The 19,625-nt window shown below is 61.2% G+C and overlaps 1 protein-coding gene across 7 annotated transcripts in view; it reads left to right on the top strand.

Annotated features, from left to right (window-relative positions):
* ADGRL1 (adhesion G protein-coupled receptor L1) overlaps positions 1-18,764 on the top strand; it is a 102,433-nt gene extending 83,669 nt beyond the window's left edge. For 3 of the 7 annotated variants that reach the window (XM_075902218.2, XM_075902217.2, XM_075902216.2), the window contains 8 exons: positions 2,966-3,032; positions 3,646-3,737; positions 3,947-4,115; positions 4,836-4,964; positions 7,466-7,562; positions 8,038-8,166; positions 8,850-8,867; positions 9,938-18,764. In XM_075902218.2, coding sequence (XP_075758333.1) covers positions 2,966-3,032; positions 3,646-3,737; positions 3,947-4,115; positions 4,836-4,964; positions 7,466-7,562; positions 8,038-8,166; positions 8,850-8,867; positions 9,938-10,737 — 1,501 coding nt within the window. In that variant the 3' untranslated portion in view covers positions 10,738-18,764. Of the gene's footprint in view, positions 1-2,965; positions 3,033-3,645; positions 3,738-3,946; positions 4,116-4,835; positions 4,965-7,465; positions 7,563-8,037; positions 8,167-8,849; positions 8,899-9,937 lie in introns of all 7 variants that reach the window. The other 4 variants (XM_075902223.2, XM_075902221.2, XM_075902219.2 and 1 more) reach the window with 2 other exon arrangements.
* Positions 18,765-19,625: the final 861 nt, after the last annotated feature.

Raw genomic sequence — 19,625 nt, 5'->3', positions numbered from 1 at the left:
CTGCTCCAAACCAGGAGCTAAAGAATCGCTCTGAGGGTTGCGCCTGAAGGGGACAGGACAGACTTTCCCCCAGATCCGGTCTCCCCTGTCTGGAAGCCTCCTCTCCCTTGTCCTCCCGGCTTGGCCCACCATTACATCAGGCCACTGGGTCTTGAACATGATATCGCAGGGTCGTGCCTTCCGATTCCTTTCCCCTGTATTCCTGTCCTCGTCAGGGCCCCTTCTCATGGGAGGCTCGGGGCTGCTGTGGCTGGGGGTGGAGGAGGACATTCCACCCATGGGCCGGAACAGGTTCTAGTCCAACCTTTCCTAGACCCAACGGCCAAGAGGGATCTGCATTGCAGCCTGGACCCGCGAGACCTTAACAGGCATCTGCAGAAGCTCAGATTCTTCATGGCCTCCCTAGCCTCTGTTATTCCCTCCCCGGAAGGATGCATATTTCCACAGGCCGATCTTCCCAGGCCACAAATGCGTCCTTCGTTTTACAGTGGGGCCAGCCTGCTGCCCGGCTGAGGTGCTCCCATTTGGCCTGGCAATGCACCCAGGGTGTTTACCAAGTGCACGGCGGTGCTAGCGGCCTCCCTCGGGCACTGAGCTGTCCAGATCTACCCGTACCTCGGCAGCTCCGAAGCACAAGTCCAGTGCGGCGGTGTGATCCCGCCAGCCATGTGCCGCACCCCAGGACTCCTGCTCAACCACAAAAAGTCCACACGAGTTCCCGGCGTTTGGACAGAATTTGTCAGAGCGGTTCTCGACTCAGCCCAGGCCAGGGCGTTCCTGGACAGATCCGTGGAGTGGTCCCCTGGCTAAAATGATTGCCCACCCCTGCACTACACTGACTCTCCTGGCCCAGCCGCACAGGGTTTCCCACCGGGTGTCCGAACACGGCATTTCCTGCAACCTTGGGTTACCTGCTGCATCTCCGGAGCCCAGGTCTGGTGCTCTTCCATCGGGATGCACCTTGCAGGCAGCTCTGCCTCCCACCAGTCAGGCCAGGGCCAGGGTCAGGACATGGCAGTCAGGTTCCTGGGAGGCCTTAAGATACTTTACCCCCAAGTGCAGGCCCCCGTCCTGCACTGGGCCCGGAACCTGGTCCTGTCCAGGCTAACTGTCTCCTGCTCCCTTTCCCACCGGTCCTGGAAGGTCACTTTCCTGGTGGCTGTTCTGTCGGCAAGACGGGGCTCAGAGATAAAGCCCTGAACCTCAGAAGCTTTTTGTAAAGATAAGATCCCGTTGCAGCCCCGTCCAGCCTCCCTGATGCAGGCGCTCCCTTCCGGCCATGTGAACCAGCATGTTCTTGCCAATGGTCTGTCCTGGCTGCACCCAACAGCTGAGGAGTGGTGCCCGCACATGCCAGACGTCCAGAGGGCCTTGGCCTTGGAGTGTAGCAGGCCAGGCCGGAAATCAACCCATCTTCCCAGCACTCCAGCGTGAAGCCCCGTTATGAGCTGGCAAAGGTCCCACCGCGGCTGCTTGTCAGAGCCCCTTTGACGGGAGCACAGGCGTCTTCGGCACCCTCCTGGCACACATCTCGATCTAGGACGCATGTCGAGCTGTGACACGGCCCTCTTGGTCTGCACGTTGCTGTCCCAGCAGGCCGGAGACAGCGCTGGGGCTGGCAGGGCCGTGAATCTCCGACCCACCTCCACGGGAGCTGCTTGGAGTCACCCAGTACGGGATGGACATGAGCTCTCCCTGTTCTTGGGTCTGTCCCACACCTGCCCCGCTGCTGGCGTTTCCAGCAAAAGGGAACTGAGGGTGGGAGAAAGACGAGGCCCCTTCTTAGGTGGGGTACCTAAGGCCCAGGGGCCGGATGCCTCTCCTGGCTTGCTGGATCTGGCTCCCGAGGCTCAGGTCCCCCCCAGCACTGGGGAGCCCCCACTGGTGCTCTAGTTCTCCCACCAGTCCCCCTTGGAGCTGGAGCACACACGTCTGCTAGTCTGTGCTCCCCTAGGCTCTGGTGTGGGAGGGGATGGGGGAGCGTCTTTTTGCTTCTCAGTCGGGGGCCACGTCAGTGAAGGCTTGGGGGGGGGGTTCTGCTTCTCACTTGTGTGTGGCCCCCGACTGGTTTTTTGGTGGGTCAGCGGCCCCGAGCCAAAAAAAGGTGTCCTTACACCAGGCCATGCAAGCAGCACTCCACAGGGTGCCCGAGCGAGGTCCTCCACAGAAGCCCCCAGCGCCGGTGCCCGCGGCGAGCACACGCACCGAGCGGGGGATGACGCGAGCGGCACATCTCGAAGACGCCAGTTACTGAACAAGCACCTGTCCTTTCTAGGATCTCAGCGCCCAGGGAGAGCAGCAGCAACCCCTCTGCTCACGAACCCCAAGTAACTCCCTTCGTTTAATGCATCGATTCCATCTCAGTGCTAGCGCAGCTCGAAGCCTTTGCTTTTTATCCCTGGAACTGTGAAGGGAGCTTTATTCAGCTTAGTCCTGACGAGCATTGCCAGCACTGTACCTTCCAATTTCCAGCCCAACGCAGCGGGACACGCATCCCAAGCCCAAACTGACCCCGGTGAACATGAAATGCGTCATTCACCATTTTCTAATATCATAAAACATGTGAAAAGCAAGCGTCTAAAGAGATGCAGGGACAGCCATAGACTTGCTCACAGCGATTCTGGTAGATCGGGCGCATCGTCCGGCTTAGCAAGCCCAGGGTGTGTCACGGATGCAGTTAGTTGCAAATCAACGTGTTTGAAGGGTTTCCGTCCGGCGAGTCTTCACTGTCCTTTAGAAAACGACTGGAAAAGTAAAAACCCGCACAGCCTCAGCTGGCATTGATACGGCAGAAGTGCCAGGGTGTGGGGGAGTTCCACGGTGGTCCTTGTGCCCGTAGCTGTTGGGTGGGCTTCCCTGCAGTGCCTGGAAGGGGTGAGGGAGATTTGGGTGCCCTGCCACATGGGGACCACCAGGCCAGCTTGTCTATAGCTGACCCTCCTCTCCTCCTGCTCCATTCCTACAGCTGCTGGCTCCGAGTGGACAATTACTTCATCTGGAGCTTCATTGGCCCCGTCTCCTTCATCATCGTGGTGAGTCCGGAGGTGCTATGCGGGGAGCGCAGGGGTACCCATCACCCACAGTGTGACAGGCTGCTCCCCCCGGGAAGGGATCAGGCTCGTTATCCTCACGGCCAAGACAGGGATTAAACCCAGGAGTCCTGATTCCCCCCTCCCACCTCTGTAACCACTAGACATCACTCCCCTCCTAGAGCCAGGGTTAGAACCCACGAGTTCCAGCCTCTCCTGCCAGTTCTGACCACTGGCTGCTCCTGCAGCAGGGGGCGCTGTCCCCTAAGTCTGACCACAGCCCCCCAGCTCAGAGCCCTTAGTCCCATTGCCCTGGGTCTGGGCTGTGTCTGGCTTGAGCCCCTCCCCCCAGCCCCGATGTATCCCGGCTCATGTGGTCATGTGGCCAGCGATGTATCCCGGCTCATGGAAATGGTCTCAGACCGACAGCACAAGAAACCCTCCTGCACCCTCCCAATGCGAGGGGAGGGGCAGAGACAGCCCCTCCCAATGCGAGGCATGGGGGAATTGCACGCGTAGGGGGCAGGAAGCCTCGTACCAGCAGGGGGGAATGTGGGAGGGGGCGGAGGGGCGAGTGGACTGCAGAGCTGGGGTCTCACAGTTCCCCCGCCCCCAGGTCAACCTGCTCTTCCTCATGATCACGCTGCACAAGATGAGCCGCAGCACGGCCGTGCTCAAGCCCGACTCCAGCCGCCTGGACAACATCAAGTGAGTGAGGCCGGCCAGTGGGCGCCGGGCCCATGGGAGGCACCAGGGGCACACTGCCCTGGCCACAGCCCCAGGGTGCCATCTCAGCACTGGGGGAGGAACCCTGTGTAAACAGCCCCCGTGCCCCACCCCAGAGGTGGCTGCATCTCAGCGCCGGGTGAAGTGTGTGGAAGATGTCCTGGGTCACCCTCTGTGTCTCTCCCATGCAGGTCCTGGGCCCTGGGCGCCGTTGCTCTCCTCTTCCTTTTGGGACTCACCTGGGCCTTCGGCCTCCTCTTCATCAACAAGGAGTCCATCGTCATGGCCTATCTCTTCACCACCTTCAACGCCTTCCAGGGCATGTTCATCTTTGTCTTCCACTGTGCCCTGCAGAAGAAGGTCAGGCACAGCCCTCGGAGCTGGGGGGCAGGGCAGGTGTAGCTGGGGGCTGTGGGCTGGGAGTGAGGGGCACTGGCAGAGCTGGGGGGCAGGGCAGGTGTAGCTGGGGGCTGTGGGTTGGGAGTCGGGGGCACTGGCAGAGCTGGGGGGCAGGGCAGGTGTAGCTGGGGGCTGTGGGTTGGGAGTCGGGGGCACTGGCAGAGCTGGGGGGCAGGGCAGGTGTAGCTGGGGGCTGTGGGTTGGGAGTCAGGGGCACTGGCAGAGCTGGGGGGCAGGGCAGGTGTAGCTGGGGGCTGTGGGTTGGGAGTCGGGGGCACTGGCAGAGCTGGGGGGCAGGGCTGGGGGGGCTGTGGGTTGGGAGGACACTGGCAGCTGGGGGGGCAGGACGGATGTTGCAGGGGGCTGTGGGTTGGGGGGACACTGGCAGCTGGGGGGGCAGGACGGATGTTGCAGGGGGCTGTGGGTTGGGGGGCACTGGCAGAGCTGGGGGGCAGGGCAGGTGTAGCTGGGGGCTGTGGGTTGGGGGGACACTGGCAGCTGGGGGGGCAGGACGGATGTTGCAGGGGGCTGTGGGTTGGGGGGACACTGGCAGCTGGGGGGGCAGGACGGATGTTGCAGGGGGCTGTGGGTTGGGGGGCACTGGCAAAGCTGGGGGGAGCCCCAGGCTGAGGTAGCAGAGGGTCTCCCTGCCCAGTGCACTAACCCAGGTCATGCCCCCAGGTGCACAGGGAGTTCAGTAAATGCCTACGTCACGCGTCCTGCTGCCTGCGCAGCCCCCCGGGGGCCACACTCGGCTCCCTCAAGACTTCAGCCATTCGGAGCAACAACCGCTACTACACGGGCACGCAGGTGTGCAGGGGCGGCTGAGTCCAGGGGACAGAGCCCTCCCTGGGCATGGGTGGGGGGACAGAGCCCTCCCTGGGCATGGGTGGGGGGACAGAGCCCTCCCTGGGCATGGGTGGGGGGACAGAGCCCTCCCTGGGCATGGGTGGGGGGACAGAGCCCTCCCTGGGCATGGGTGGGGGAACAGAGCCCTCCCTGGATACGGGTGGGGGGACAGAGCCCTCCCTGGGCACGGGTGGGGGGACAGAGCCCTCCCTGGGCACGGGTGGGGGGACAGAGCCCTCCCTGGGCACGGGGTGGGGGGACAGAGCCCTCCCTGGGCATAGGGTGGGGGGACAGAGCCCTCCCTGGGCACGGGTGGGGGGACAGAGCCCTCCCTGGGCACGGGTGGGGGGACAGAGCCCTCCCTGGGCACGGGGTGGGGGGACAGAGCCCTCCCTGGGCACGGGTGGGGGAACAGAGCCCTCCCTGGATACGGGTGGGGGGACAGAGCCCTCCCTGGGCATGGGTGGGGGAACAGAGCCCTCCCTGGGCACGGGTGGGGGGACAGAGCCCTCCCTGGGCACGGGGTGGGGGGACAGAGCCCTCCCTGGGCACAGGGTGGGGGGACAGAGCCCTCCCTGGGCACGGGGTGGGGGAACAGAGCCCTCCCTGGGCACGGGGTGGGGGAACAGAGCCCTCCCTGAGCACGGGGTGGGGGGACAGAGCCCTCCCTGGGCATGAGTGGGGGAACAGAGCCCTCCCTGGGCACGGGGTGGGGGGACAGAGCCCTCCCTGGGCACGGGGTGGGGGAACAGAGCCCTCCCTGGATACGGGTGGGGGGACAGAGCCCTCCCTGGGCACGGGTGGGGGAACAGAGCCCTCCCTGGGCACGGGTGGGGGGACAGAGCCCTCCCTGGGCACGGGTGGGGGGACAGAGCCCTCCCTGGGCACGGGTGGGGGGACAGAGCCCTCCCTGGGCACGGGTGAGGGGACAGAGCCCTCCCTGGGCACGGGTGGGGGGACAGAGCCCTCCCTGGGCACGGGTGGGGGAACAGAGCCCTCCCTGGGCACGGGTGGGGGAACAGAGCCCTCCCTGGGCACGGGTGGGGGGACAGAGCCCTCCCTGGGCATGGGTGGGGGGACAGAGCCCTCCCTGGGCATAGGGTGGGGGAACAGAGCCCTCCCTGGGCACGGGGTGGGGGGACAGAGCCCTCCCTGGGCATGGGTGGGGGAACAGAGCCCTCCCTGGATACGGGTGGGGGAACAGAGCCCTCCCTGGGCATAGGGTGGGGGAACAGAGCCCTCCCTGGGCACGGGGTGGGGGGACAGAGCCCTCCCTGGGCACGGGTGGGGGGACAGAGCCCTCCCTGGGCACGGGTGGGGGAACAGAGCCCTCCCTGGGCATAGGGTGGGGGAACAGAGCCCTCCCTGGGCACGGGGTGGGGGGACAGAGCCCTCCCTGGGCACGGGGTGGGGGGACAGAGCCCTCCCTGGGCACGGGGTGGGGGAACAGAGCCCTCCCTGGATACGGGTGGGGGAACAGAGCCCTCCCTGGGCATAGGGTGGGGGAATAGAGCCCTCCCTGGGCACGGGGTGGGGGGACAGAGCCCTCCCTGGGCACGGGTGGGGGGACAGAGCCCTCCCTGGGCACGGGTGGGGGGACAGAGGCCTCCCTGGGCACGGGTGGGAGGACAGAGCCCTCCCTGGGCACGGGTGGGGGGACAGAGCCCTCCCTGGGCACGGGGTGGGGGGACAGAGCCCTCCCTGGATACGGGTGGGGGAACAGAGCCCTCCCTGGGCATAGGGTGGGGGAACAGAGCCCTCCCTGGGCACGGGGTGGGGGGACAGAGCCCTCCCTGGGCACGGGTGGGGGGACAGAGCCCTCCCTGGGCACGGGTGGGGGAACAGAGCCCTCCCTGGGCATAGGGTGGGGGAACAGAGCCCTCCCTGGGCACGGGGTGGGGGGACAGAGCCCTCCCTGGGCACGGGGTGGGGGGACAGAGCCCTCCCTGGGCACGGGGTGGGGGAACAGAGCCCTCCCTGGATACGGGTGGGGGAACAGAGCCCTCCCTGGGCATAGGGTGGGGGAATAGAGCCCTCCCTGGGCACGGGGTGGGGGGACAGAGCCCTCCCTGGGCACGGGTGGGGGGACAGAGCCCTCCCTGGGCACGGGTGGGGGGACAGAGGCCTCCCTGGGCACGGGTGGGAGGACAGAGCCCTCCCTGGGCACGGGTGGGGGACAGAGCCCTCCCTGGGCACGGGTGGGGGGACAGAGCCCTCCCTGGGCACGGGTGGGGGGACAGAGGCCTCCCTGGGCACGGGTGGGGGGACAGAGCCCTCCCTGGGCATAGGGTGGGGGGACAGAGCCCTCCCTGGGCACGGGTGGGGGACAGAGCCCTCCCTGGGGCAGGGGGCGAAGTGGGGGTTGGGGGGAAAGGTGCCACATTCTCTTTGAGACAGCCAGGATGTCAGTGTCTCAGCCCCTCCCCTCTGTCCCCCCTCCACCACACGTGTGTCTCTCACAGAGTCGGATCCGCAGAATGTGGAATGACACCGTCCGGAAACAGACTGAGTCAAGTTTCATGGCAGGGGACATCAACAGCACCCCCACCCTGAACCGAGGTGAGACCCCCCCACCCAGCACCCCCACCCTGAACCGAGGTGAGACCCCCCCACCCAGCACCCTCACCCTGAACCGAGGTGAGACCCCCCCCACCCAGCACCCCCACCCTGAACCGAGGTGAGACCCCCCCACCCAGCACCCCCACCCTGAACCGAGGTGAGACCCCCCCCACCCAGCACCCTCACCCTGAACCGAGGTGAGACCCCCCCACCCAGTACCTCTCTGAACCGAGGTGACCCCCCCACCCTGAACCGAGGTGAGAGCCCCCCGAACTCCCCAGCACCCCCACCCTACTCCTTTCAGCCTCTGGACTCCCTGCCTTGCTGGCATGGGATCCCAGCGCAGCACAGCCGGCCCTGCCCAGCTTGGCGTGCGTGCTGGTGGGGGAGATACACTCCCCATTATCCCTCAGGGTGGGGGGACACGGGGTGCCCTGCAGAGGTGCTGACACACCCACCTCTGCTGCTTCTGCAGGGACCATGGGGAACCACCTGCTGACCAACCCGGTGCTGCAGACACGAGGTGGCACCAGCCCCTACAACACCCTCATCGCCGAGTCCGTGGGCTTCAACCCCTCCTCGCCCCCTGTCTTCAACTCCCCAGGTAAGACCTCCCCATCACTCCTCGTCCTCCCCCAGGGTGAGAGCACACCCCACCGTCCCTAACGGCCCCCAGTCTGGGGACACCGCTGGAGGGAACCCATCCTCTGGGATTCCATTTTCCTTCCTGAGGGATGTCCAGTATTTTGGGGGAGCCCTGTAGAGGGTGTGGTGGGGTCCCCTTAAATCTTCTGCCAAAGAAGGGGGTTCTTGAGTCTTGCGTCTTTTCAGCAGGGGGCGCTGTAGGGAGCGGGATGGGAGTGCTGGCTGTGGGGTGAGTTCCAGGCTGCTCCAGCCCCAGCGTCTCCCAGCAGAGGGTGCTGTGGAGAGTGAGATAAGAGCACTGGCTGTGGGGTGCGCCCCAGGCCGCTCCAGCCCCAGCGTCTCCCAGGAGGGGGCGCTGTAGGGATCGGGATAGGAAAACTGGCTGTGGGGTGCGCCCCAGGCCTCTCCAGCCCCAGTGTCTCCCAGGAGGGGGCGCTGTAGGGATCGGGATAGGAGGACTGGCTGTGGGGTGAGCTCCAGGCTGCTCCAGCCCCAGAGCCTCCCAGCAGGAGGCGTCGTAGGGAAGCACAGAGAAGTCCATGGGGAGAGGGTCAGAGTTCACTTTGGGGGTGCTGCCCCCTGCCTGCCCTATAACCTTCTCTCTCTTGTCTCCCCCTCTCCACGTGCTGGCGCCACCTTCAGGGAGCTTCCGAGAGTCCAGTACGTCCCTCCTTTCCAGTTCCATTTCGCAGTAATGTTTCCTTCATTGCTAGTTTGACTGGCAGGCTGGGGGTGGGGCGCAGCCAGGACACGACGGTGCCGGCAGCCAGGAGCTGGCATGGAGACTGGCCTGTCCAGCAGGGGGCACTGTCGGGAGCAGGGCGGGGCGCTGGCTGTGGAGGGAGCTCCCAGCTACTCCAGTCCCTGCCTCTCCCAGCAGGGGGCGCTGTGGCCAGTTCTAGACTGGAGAGCAACTCTTGCATTCACTGCCTTGGGCAATAGAGGGTGATAGAAGCTGAGCAGTTGTCACTGGGACCGTGTCTTAGTGGCCTGTGGGACAGCATCTGTATTGCCCTCCTGCTGCGCTCAATTGCACCCGTGTGCCCCTTAGTCCAATATCACCCTCCTGATGAGCCAGAGGGACCCTGGTCCCTATAGTCCCATACTGCTCTCCTGCTGCTCCATTTAGTCCTCTGGTCCCTGTAATCCTGTATTGTCCTCTTGTGGAGCCATATGGACCCCTGGTCCCTGTAGTCCCATATCGCCCTCCTGCGGAGCCACACAGACCTCTGGTCGCTATAGTCCTTATCACCCTCCTGCTGGTGCCCTCCTCCTGTAATGCCCATCTGCTGAGCCAGATCAGACCCCGTGGTTTCATATCACCCTCCTGCTGGGCCATTTTGGTCTGTACAGTCCCGTATCTGACCAGCTGTCAGAACCTGATGTTTCAGAGCAAGGCGCCCTGTCCCCCATGATGCTCTAGGAGCAGGGAGGGGGGCTCCCCAGCTCGGGAGGTGCCCCCCCAGATCCCACCGTTTTGAGGCTGGAGCAGGGGGCGAGAGGGGCGTTCTCTCAGATGCTCACTGGGCTGGTTACAGCTGGAGAGTGGCTGTTATGTGGGTTGCACAGAGGCCCGCTGCTTCCCAGGAGGTGGGGCTAATGAGGGCAGCCAGAGTGAGCAGCTGGTGGAACCCCCTAAGTGACATATCAGTGATTGGCAGTTGCCCAAACCCCACCTCCTTCCTCCCCCACTAACTCCGCCTCTCTCTCTCCCCCACCCACCCCGGCAGAGCACCCCCTGAACAACAGCCGGGACGCCTGCGGCATGGACACCCTGCCCCTCAACGGCAACTTCAACAACAGCTACTCCCTCCGCAGTGGTGACTTCCCGGCCGAGGGCGCCAAGATGGCCGACTGCCGGCGCAACCTCAGCGACGCGGCCGCCTTCGAGAAGATGATCATCTCGGAGCTGGTGCACAACAACCTGCGTGGGGGCACCGTGGCCGGCGGCACGGTCAAGGGGGCCCACGTGGGGCCGGTGCCCCCTGCGGTGGGGCTGGGCCCGGCCGAGACCAGCAACCCCTCGGGGCCGCCCGCCCCCTCCGGTGGCAGCGGGGGCGGGGAGGAGGAGGCAGCGGCGCCCGAGGCCCCGGCCCTGAGCCACGAGGAGAACCTGGAGATCGAACTCATGTACAAGGCCCTGGAGGAGCCGCTGCTGCTGCAACGGGCTCAGTCCATCCTCTACCAGAGCGACCTCGAGGAGTCGGAGAGCTGCACGGCCGATCTGACCGAGGGCGGAGACGGCCAGGCCCCTTCCCCCAACAGGGACTCCTTGTACACCAGTATGACCAACCTGAGAGACTCCCCTTACCCGGACAGCAGCCCCGAGGCGGTTGGGGAAATCCTCCCTCACGCCCAAGCCATCAATGAAATCTACTACACCAACCGGCCCGCCTTGGTGCCCCGCAGCCAGCTCCAAGCCTACTACCAGGTCCGGAGACCTAGCACTGACGGCTACTTGGTTCAAGCCGGCTTAGAGGGCCCAGTGCCAGAGGGAGACGGTCAAATGCAGCTGGTCACCAGCCTCTGAAGGCTAGGAGCGGACTGAGGAGCCGCCCCGAGCTGCCGCCTCTCCCCCCACCTCATCCCACCTTCGCCAAAAGGAGCCCCTCCCCTCGGGCCATGGCCTGGAGTTTTTAATTTTTGCCCTGGGATGCTGAGAGAGAGAAGGGTGGGGAGCTGGAGAAGGACACAGGACGGGAAAGAGGAGATGTGCCGGAAAGGGCCGGTGTTAATCCCCTCCGGGAAGTGTGGCCGTGTCGGTTCTCTTCCTCCTGCCCACCTGGTGGAGACGGGAGGAGGAAAATGGGGCGTTCCTGCTTTTGTTTTGGAAGTAAAGAGGGAGATGGGGTGGGAAGGAAGGAATGAAAAACACACTGGCCGGACGACAGGATCTCGCTTTTTTTAGCGTTTTAAGGTCATGCCTCTTCAGTTTGGGTTTGGTTTTTTTATGTTTGTTTTGTGGGGACAAAAGATCACAAAGAAGCAGAGCAGGGAAACCAACTTTCTTTGGAACGTGTGTTAAAAACAGATCAGAACCGTGGAGAAAGGGCCGACTGGGCCTGTCTCAGAGGCCGAGAACGCCCCCAGATACACACACCGGCACCCACATCTAGGCCATCCCGGCTCCCCCACATGTGCACCTTGGCAATGGCAAACAGGGATCCGATTGGTCAGGAGAGAGAAGGGCAGGTGGAGCATCTTCTAATGGCCTCCACTTTCTTCTATACGAACTTTGCCAAAAAAAATATATATGTATAGATATATAGAGAGCTATAAAGAGAGAGCTATATCTAGAGAGAGAGGTGGGGGTGGGGTTTTTTTGGGTCTGGATAGAGATTATGTTGAATCCGGTGCTGACCTTCCAGTATTTGTCAGCCAGGGGGAAACTGAGGCATGGTGGGGAAGGGACTCTTAAAGTCATTCATCGACAGGGATTTGAGTTCCGTTCTTTTTTATGCCAAACCATCAGCAAAGTCTGCAGGAGACATGGGGAGAGGCACTTTTTTTTTTCTTTCAAAAGCCTTCTCAGCCTCAGAGGAGGAGGAAGTGGCATTGAGGTGGCCGTCCTTGCTTTGGGTTTTTGTTTTCCTTTGCTGGGGGCCTTCCCCCGTCTTCCCGGCGCAGAAATCAAACAAAGCCCTGCTCTGGGAGCTGGTGGAGGAAGCCGGGAGCAGAGGGGGTGTTTCCCGGGCTGTCGGTGTAATTGTTGAATCCACGGTCCCCACTCTCTGCTGCCACTTCTGTCAAGATGCACGTACCATTTTCCTACGGCTCGGAGGGAAGTTTGGAAACTCCTGCAGCTCTTCCCCGTCTGTGGTTTCCTGCTCTGCTTTTATTTCCTCCTCTGAAGACATGCAGAAGTCAGGTGCCTCATCGGAGCAGCTGTCTGAACCCATTTGGGTCAAGATGCGAGGGGGGGAGAATTTGGGGGGACTCTTTGACACTTGAACCGTTTCCCCCCAAAAATAAGCTGGATCATCTTTGAGCAAAAGAACAACAGAAACCCAAATGGCACTTTTTTTTGTCTTTCTTTCAAAGGACAAAACAACAAAAAACAAAAATTTCTCCCTTTTCAAGCACAACTCTGAATTCTCTCACCCTCTTCTTCCCGAGAGAGACCATGGGAGCCAATATCACATGAAGACATCATTTCGCTGGGGGGGTGGGGCTTAGGGTGGGCTGGTTAATTCGAGGGAGGCGGGCAGGGATAGAGATTGAAATGCTGTAAATATGAAATTTCAAGCAAACAAAAAAGGGGAAGTGAATAATCCCTTGAAAAATGAAATGGGGATTTAAAACAAAATACAACCAATCAACCACAGTCCCAGGGAACAGCTTGTGTCCTGGATTTAAAATATATATCTATATCTCTGTAGACATATAGATATATACTGAGCTCTGCTCCAGCCCCATTGACTGTTCGGGGGGCAGGTGAAGGGAACAAGGAGACCCCCTCCACTTTTGATGAAGACAAGGGAAGGGATCACAAAAACTAAGAGCAGATTTTTACAATCAAAACAAAAAAAGAAAAAAATAACTTTTTGGCACAATTTTTATGTAATATATACATATAATGCGTCATTTCTGTGACTTTCTCAACATTCCCTTTTCCTGCTGGATAGGGTACTTTTTTCATACATCTTGACATGAATCGGTCATTTTCTCACTCACTGCCACTGTGGAATTGTGGGTAAAAAATTACTGTAAGACCCAAAGATGCTGTAACTGTAGGTTAGGAAAATTGTTTGAGGTTTATTTTGCTTTTTTCTGTCTGGGGCTGTTGGGTGTCAGGGGTTTTTAAGTCGATGGTTATTTCCTTGCATCCCTCTTGGCTGGAAGGCATTTGACGGGGTTGAGTTGAAGGGGCAGGTGGGCATGTGGTTTGGATTCATGGAGCGGAGAAGGGTTTTGCTTTCTGGTTCCTTTTCTGCCGGCCTCGGTGTGAGAGATCATGGACGCTTTAGGAGTGTCCTGGGCTTCATCAGCTTGGATTTAGAAACTTAGAAATTAGATTGAAGCGTGGAGACATCAGGGGCAGGATCCCTTGCTGGCACGGTTAGATGTTCCTCCATTGGTGTCCATGTAGCTGTGCTTACTGATACCCTGCTGGGCACGTAGCTAAGGAGCTTGGGGCAATGAGGAAATTCAAGCTTCTACTCATAGTGACCAGTAACTGCCTGCATTGCACAGTAGGGAGGAGGTGAAAAGTGGGTGATTTTACAGTGTTGCCCTGGCCAGACACTAGGCCAGCACAGGGCTGGATAGGCCCTGAAAGACTCTTTCCATCTCTAGTCTTCAGTGGGGGTAGATGGACCGTCCAGCAATGTCATTGCCCTTCCCCCATGCAGAGCACCCACCCCTTGACCCCCAGAGCCACTGCTGAGATCTGAGTGCACGTGACATTCAGGGGGTTCGGGAAACTGGGACACCAGGGGCTGCTTCAGTGGCTCCACTGGAGCTGTAGGCCAAGTCATGAACCCCCCCCCCCCCCCCAAATACTGCAACTTGCCCTAGAGTCCATGGAGCGGCCTGAGATATTTGAGTGTTTTATTCAGCAACCGATTACTGAGCCGGCTCATGCCCCAGCCCCCGCTGCTTCCTTTTGTTCCATGCCCAGCCGGAGCCCTGGGCTCAGCAGAGCGGGAGCCGAGGGGCTGGAATAGGGGCACTTCTGCACAGTGCCTCTGCACTCCTGGGACGACACCACACAGCTTCTCCTGCTCACCTGGGCCTTGGCCTGAGGCCAGCTCCGGCTTCCATTGCACTGAGAAGAGTTATCCCCCAATGGGAACTGCCCCATCAATTTCTCCCCCCTCCCCGTCCCCTGCAGCTGGGAGCCGGCCTGGACTCTAGTTCCAACCCCAGGCCTATGCTACCTCCCCTGTACAGCTCCGGGACATTCCTGCCTTCCCCTGGGATCACGCATCTGCCCTTCCCTCTCACGCGTGCAGTGAGGCCAGGAGCTGGGCCGGGCTCAGCCCTGGTGGCCGGTGGGTTTTCCAGGTGCCAGGGGCTGTTGAAGCAGCAGGTTGTTTTCCCGGGGGCATCGGCTGGCGGCCGTGTCGCTGCTGAGCTTGGCTCCGTGGGATGCTGCTCTCTTGGGTTCAGTGGCTGGATCCGTTCGGGGGGAGGGGTGAACTCTGCACTGCCGGTTTGGGGGGTTGGAAATTCCTCGGCTTAAACCCCCGCCCCACAACCAGGCAAACCGAACAGCCTTATTCCCTCCCGGCTGCACCTCCCGGTTCCTCCTCCAAGGAGCAGCCCTCGGCAAGCCTCGCCCGCCCCAAAACCAAAGACAGACCCATCGGAGCGAGGGCCTGGCGGGCCCGGGAGCTGCCAATGGGCCTCGGGTTGGCAGGTTATTGCGAGGGTGAGAGGAGCACAGCCCAGTGCTGGGTGCCTTGGAACTGAGCTCCCTTAGCAGCGGCTGAATTACTGCATGACCCCAGCTTTGATCGCCCCAGTGCCCACTGCTGCCCTCCAGGAGGGGCACACGCCGGGCTAGCGGCCAGGGGCTCAGAGCTGCTCTGGCCAAAGGGCTTCCCTGCCACAGAGCTGAAAGCTATTTGTGGGCAGGAGCCCAGACAGGGCAGTGATGGGCCCCTAACGTGCCCTCTCCAGAGAGCCCAGGCCCAGAGTCACTGTTCTCTGTCTCCATGCAGGATGTTCCAAGGGGTGCAGTCATGTGTTGGTGCAGGGGGAAGGTCCCAGGACTGGGGAATCACAGAGGGTGCAGTCGTGTGTCCATGCGAGGGGACAAGACTGGGGTATCGAAGGGGGTGCAGTCGTGTGTCCGTGCGAGGGGACAGGACTGGGGAATCACAGAGGGTGCAGTCGTGTGTCCATGCGAGGGGACAGGACTGGAGTATCGAAGGGGGTGCAGTCGTGTGTCCATGCGAGGGGACAGGACTGGAGTAACGAAGGGGGTGCAGTCGTGTGTCCGTGCGAGGGGACAGGACTGGGGAATCACAGAGGGTGCAGTCGTGTGTCCATGCAAGGGGACAGGACTGGGGAATCACAGAGGGTGCAGTCGTGTGTCCGTGCGAGGGGACAGGACTGGAGTATCGAAGGGGGTGCAGTCGTGTGTCCGTGCGAGGGGACAGGACTGGGGAATCGTAGGGGGTGCAGTCGTGTGTCCATGCAAGGGGACAGGACTGGGGTATCGAAGGGGGTGCAGTCGTGTGTCCGTGCGAGGGGACAAGACAAGACTGGTTATTGCAAGGGATGACGTTGTGTGTCTATGGCAGGGAGGGGGTGTCTGAGGGCTGGTGTGTTGCAGGGGTCACAGTTGAGTGTTGGTACAGGGAGGCCCAGGGCTGGGGTGCTGCAGGGGGCTTGTGTCAGTGCGGGGAAGGAGGTTCCCAGGGTTGGTGTGTCGCGGGGGTTCAGTCCTGTCTCCGCGAGAAGGCTCCCAGCGGCTGGGTATCACTGGGGAATAGTCCTGTCTCCATGCGGGGAGGGGTGGGATGCCAGGGGTGCCGTTGTATTTTCTGTGAGGATGACTAACATGGCTTCCTATCCAGCCCTGGAAGCAACTCAGTACCTCCCCTCCCCCCTTCTTTAGGTTTTTCTGATGCCTGGGGGACCCTTGGCTGCTCGTGGGGGGTGGCCCCAGCTCCCCATCCCTGGGTGGGGCTGTACCTGGGGGCCTCTTTCAGTAGGGCTCCTGCAATTCCCCAGCTCAGTGCATGTTACCACATCGCCCCCTGGTGGCGGGCAGGGACTTTAACAGCTCCCTGCTGACCCTCAGTGGCATTTATCCGCCATGGGGCCTGGGGGAGCAGGCGCTCTGGGGTGACGTCTCTGGCCGAAGTCCCAGTGATGCCAGCAGCATGGGCTGGGCTGGGGCCCATTATCTGCCCCCCTCCACACACACACACACTGAGGAGCCAGCTCTGAAGGGGGCCGGGGCGGGCGGGGGGGGGCGGGGGGGGTCTATGGCCAGGGACAGGCCTTGCCTGGGCTCTGGTGGTTTGAATCTTGCTGTCTCTCTTTGCACACGGCTCTTCTCCTTTGTGGGGGGGGGGGGGGGCATTTAGCCCTTCCCAGGGAGATGGGGGCAGCGTACGAGAGGTGGATCTTTGGGGGTGACCTCCCTTCAGCAGCCTCCTCACCTCTCCCCGTAGGCCCCACACCCGCCAGCCTTAGAATTCATGGGTGGTAGCTCCTGCCGGACACTCACTGTGCGGGGGAATCTCTCGGCCCAGTTCAAGGGGTGTCCGCGGCCTTTTGAGCTCCCTCTCCTGCTGGTCCCAGGCGCGGGGAGCTCTCCCCCCCCCAAAACTTGGGGATTCAGCAAACTCCCAGCTCCAGCCCCCTTAATGCAGGGGCAGGATCCCTCCCTCCTCTCCTCTCCGTCCATCCTGTCCCCTCCACCCGTGCTCCAAACCCCCTCCCCAGCCCTCTGCTGCAGTTGAACCCAGAGAGCCACAGAACCACCCCAGGCTCATGTAGCACATTTTGGGCAGAGAAGCGGGAGGGGGAGGGGGCTCTGCAGACCTCCCCAGCACCGAATGAGCTTCCCAGAGCCATCCCCTCAAATACCTCTATTTATTTGGAAGGCAGAGCTTCAAACTCTCCAATCAGCTTCCAGCTCCACCCACCAATGAGAAGTCTGGGGCTCCTCCTTCCGGTGAAAGATCTCCTCTGTGATTGGCTAACTGCTAGCCAATGGCTAGGAAGATGTACTTATTTGGTGACTCAGTTTCCCATGGGGTCATGGGCCAAGCTGGGATGGGGCAGCTGGAGCCCCACAGAATCCACAGCCCCACCAGCCATAGCACGGATTAGAACCCACCACCTGCTGAGCCCAAAGCCACCTGTGCAAATTCTACATCCCCAGTAGGGGGCAGTGGTGCAGGCACCACTGCATTGCAGCAGGGTTGAGAGAGATGCCATTGCCTCTGGGCAAGGCTTCTCCAAACCTCCCCCCACCAGGAGATGGCATGCAGGAGTGGGAGGGGTATTTAGTCGCACCACATGGCCAGGCACCCATGGGGGCCAATCTGGGGCCCTTCTGGTACCCCCGCCCCACCTTGAACTGAGGGTACAGCGCTCCCAGCTGGGAGCTAGTAAAAGGTTGCCCTCATGAGCACATGATCCTTGTGCCAAGTTCGGTGGGTTTAGCTCCCCCCTTTCCCGTCACACCCCTCTTTGGCCCAACCCCCATCATGTTACCCCTTCTCATGGGCTGTGGTTAGCTGGAGAGGAAGCGGCATCCCCGCTAGCTGCCCAGTAGGTGCCTGCAGCATAGCGCTGCTAGCTTGGCAACTGCCGGTATGTCTACACTACAGAGTTTTGTCGGAAAAACCGGCCGTTTTCCCTCCAAAACCTGAGTTACGTTCACACTGCAAGCACATTCTTCCAAAAGTAAATCGAAAGAACAGAGGGGTTTTTCCGGCGTTGGTAATCCTCTTCCTACGAGGAAGAAGCCTTTTTCCGAAAGAGCTCTTTCAGAAACAGCTGTGTGTGGATGGGGACGAGGGAGTTCTTGCAGAAGAAGAGGAAGAGGAAAAAGCACAGGTGCTCTGGTGGCCACTCTGTCCATAGTCATCATAGCTTACATGCGAGAAAGCGTCCATTGAGTGTGGACATGATCTTTTGAAAAGATTGCTTTTTTTTTGTGCTTTCTCTCTTTTGGAAGAAGTTTTTTCTGAAGCTCTCTTCTGCAAAAAGGTTCTTCCGAAAGAAGCCTGCAGTCTAGACATAGCCTGGGTCTTGGGATTGGCCGTCCATGGCAGCCACAGAGGGGGAGGGACCTGTCCAGCGGATAGGGTGCCTGCAGCACCACTTGGTGGTGAGTAGGGCCACGCAAATACCAAATAATGAGCATCAAATCTACGGCAGCCCAACTGAGATCGGGGCCCCCGTTGTGCCAGGCACCACGCAAACCTTCAACAGGACCCACACACACACCTCAAGGACCTGACTCGCTAAACAGCCAAGCAGCGGGGAAGGGAAACTGAGGCACAGAGCAGGGTGGTGACTTGCCCAAGGTGACCCAGTAGGGCAAAGCTGGCAAGAGCACCTAGCCCAGTGCCTCCTCCAATTGCCCAGCCCCAGTTCCCATTGCCACCCTGCCTGGAGCCACAGCGCTTCCTGGCTGGCTGGAAACACCAGACGAGTCCCTGTGCCTTTAGACGTGACCTCGCCCCGCCCCCCGCGTCACCCCAAAACATGGGCCAGTGAGATCCTCAGGGCTGCACACTAAGGGCAAGTACTTCCCCTGGGGAACTCGGTTTCCTTGGTGCGCTAGGGCCTGTGCCGAATGCCTGTCTGCGCTTTCTCGTTCCTTCTTCCCTTTGTTTCTTCCCTGCTCTCTTCGTCTCTCCCTTGGAATTCCGTTGCTCCGTCCTTCCTCTATTCAATATGCCAAACCAATTTTGGGTCGAGTGCATTAAACAGAACAAAAGACAACAAAAGAATTATAACAATAATGATGATGCAGATCATTTAAAAAAAAAAAGAACAAAAAAATACAAAAAAAATGGCAACTATTGTTGAGTTACAATCGCGAAATTCAAACAATAAAGGAAACGAGTTCTTGGAACCAAGGGGCTGAGAGCCGGGTGGTTTTGTTCCCGTGGGCGCGGTGGGTGGGCCGGGGAGGGGGGTTGAATGGTGCTGGGGGCAGGGCAAGGAATGCCTGAGGGTGTGGATGGTGCTGGGCAGTGGAGGGGGGAAGGCCGGGGGGGATAGTTGAGGGGGGTAGGGTGATTCCAGGGGGCTATGGGGTGTGTGATTGGCTATTGAGGTCTATTCCTCCCCTACCCCTTCGTTCGTTAGCCCCTTCTGGGCCAGCCCATCATTTGGGGAACCCCCCAGTGGTGGCCCCAGGAAGCTCCCAAGCCAAAGAGCAGCTCAGGATGGCTGATGGCCCACCATCCCCAAGACAGAATCTGCCTTTATGGCCACCACTGGGGAGAGCTGGCTATTGCCCCCACCATGGGGCGCTGTGCACCAACACCCCTCAGTCTCCCCAGCCTATCTGGGGGGGAGGGGTGGCTCCAGGCACAGGCGGGCCCCAAATGTGGCCCTGAGGGGTCAGCGCCTGGCGTCACCTCAGCCTGGTTCCGGTTGCCAGAGGCCCTTTGGGAGCTGGCAGCCCCTCAGGACCCCCCCCCCCCCGGCGAATTCCTGGCACCCCTTCTCCAAGACCCAGGCAGACCCGGTGCCCTCTACGCAGACCATGGGGCTGCTGAGAGTCACAAGCCACAAACTCCTTTCCCACCAGTGTGATGCCCCGGCCCTCCCCCAGCCCTGGGGCTGTATCAGAACCAGCGCCCCCTAGAGGGGCAGGGCCTTGTGTCCCATCCCCAGCCCTGAGCCGGGCTGAGATTAGATGGGGGCGGGGGAGGCTGGGGGTCAGGACTCCTGGGTTCTATCTCCTGCTCCCTGGCCCCAGGGTCAGGCCTG

Source organism: Pelodiscus sinensis, chromosome 31 (genome assembly GCF_052426305.1).
Source record: "Pelodiscus sinensis isolate ZL-2025 chromosome 31, ASM5242630v1, whole genome shotgun sequence".
Lineage (NCBI taxonomy): Eukaryota > Metazoa > Chordata > Testudines > Trionychidae > Pelodiscus > Pelodiscus sinensis.
Note: the sequence above shows the minus strand (reverse complement) of the source record. Positions and strands in the feature narration are given on the sequence as shown.